Source organism: Helianthus annuus, chromosome 7, assembly GCF_002127325.2.
Source record: "Helianthus annuus cultivar XRQ/B chromosome 7, HanXRQr2.0-SUNRISE, whole genome shotgun sequence".
Classification (NCBI taxonomy): domain Eukaryota; kingdom Viridiplantae; phylum Streptophyta; class Magnoliopsida; order Asterales; family Asteraceae; genus Helianthus; species Helianthus annuus.
This window is the reverse complement of record NC_035439.2, coordinates 101,256,300-101,257,227: the sequence shown is the minus strand read 5'-3', so window position 1 is coordinate 101,257,227 and position 928 is coordinate 101,256,300. Positions and strand designations below refer to the sequence as shown.

At 44.4% G+C, this 928-nt stretch overlaps 1 protein-coding gene across 1 annotated transcript; it reads left to right on the top strand.

Moving 5' to 3' along the window:
• Positions 1-275: 275 nt before the first annotated feature.
• Positions 276-707, top strand: LOC110867114. The gene has a single exon (XM_022116251.1). The coding sequence runs from the start codon at positions 276-278 to the stop codon at positions 705-707; it is 432 nt and encodes a 143-aa protein (XP_021971943.1).
• The last annotated feature ends 221 nt before the right edge of the window (positions 708-928 follow it).

Genomic DNA, 928 nt, shown 5'->3' with positions numbered 1-928 from the left:
ATATGCTGAGAGCGTGTGCGATTGATTTTGGTGGAAGTTGGGATACTAATTTGCCTTTGGCAGAGTTTTCTTACGACAATAGTTACCATGCTAGCATTAAAGCCGCTCTGTTGGGCTGAAGGTGGCGAGAAGCATCTGACCGGACCCGAGCTTATTCCGGAGACCACAGACAAAGTCGTCCATGTCAAGAATAGGTTGAAGGCTGCCGCGGATCGACAGAAAAGTTATGCAGATAACCGAAGGAAACTGCTGGGGTTTGAAGTGGTGATAGAGTCATGTTGAAGGTATCGCCATGGAAGGGTGTTGTGAGGTTTGGGAAAGGGGGAAAGTTGAGCCCGCGTTATATAGGTCCATTCGAAATCGCCTCTCGAGTTGGACCAGTAGCGTATAGACTCAAGTTGCCACATGAACTGAATGGAGTTCATGGTGTATTCCATGTCTCCAACCTGAAAAAGTGTCTGTCCGATGAGACACTAATTATACCCCATGGAGAGGTTCGAGTGGACGATAAACTGAGGTTTATCGAAGAACTAGTAGAGGTTCTAGATCGGAAAACCCAGAAACTCAGGAGGAGTAGGATTGAGTTGGTCAAAGTCCGCTCGAATTTTAAGCGTGGACCCGAGTTCACATGGGAGCGACAGGACCAAATGCAACAGAAATATCCTTATCTATTCCCACCGAGGGCGAAAATGAAACCTGTAAAGTAGAATTTCGGGGACGAAATTCCCTAAACAGGTGGAGACTATGACACCCGGCCTCTCAGGCCGTACCGTACAATAGTAATCTGTGTAGTGAACATGTAAAATGGTTGTTTGTAACTGATTGTGATGTTAATTTTTGATATTTGATGTGTTGGTAAATTTAGATGTATATAAAAATTATGTTGGCAACGATAAAACTAACGCTTATCGCGTAACGATTAAAATGC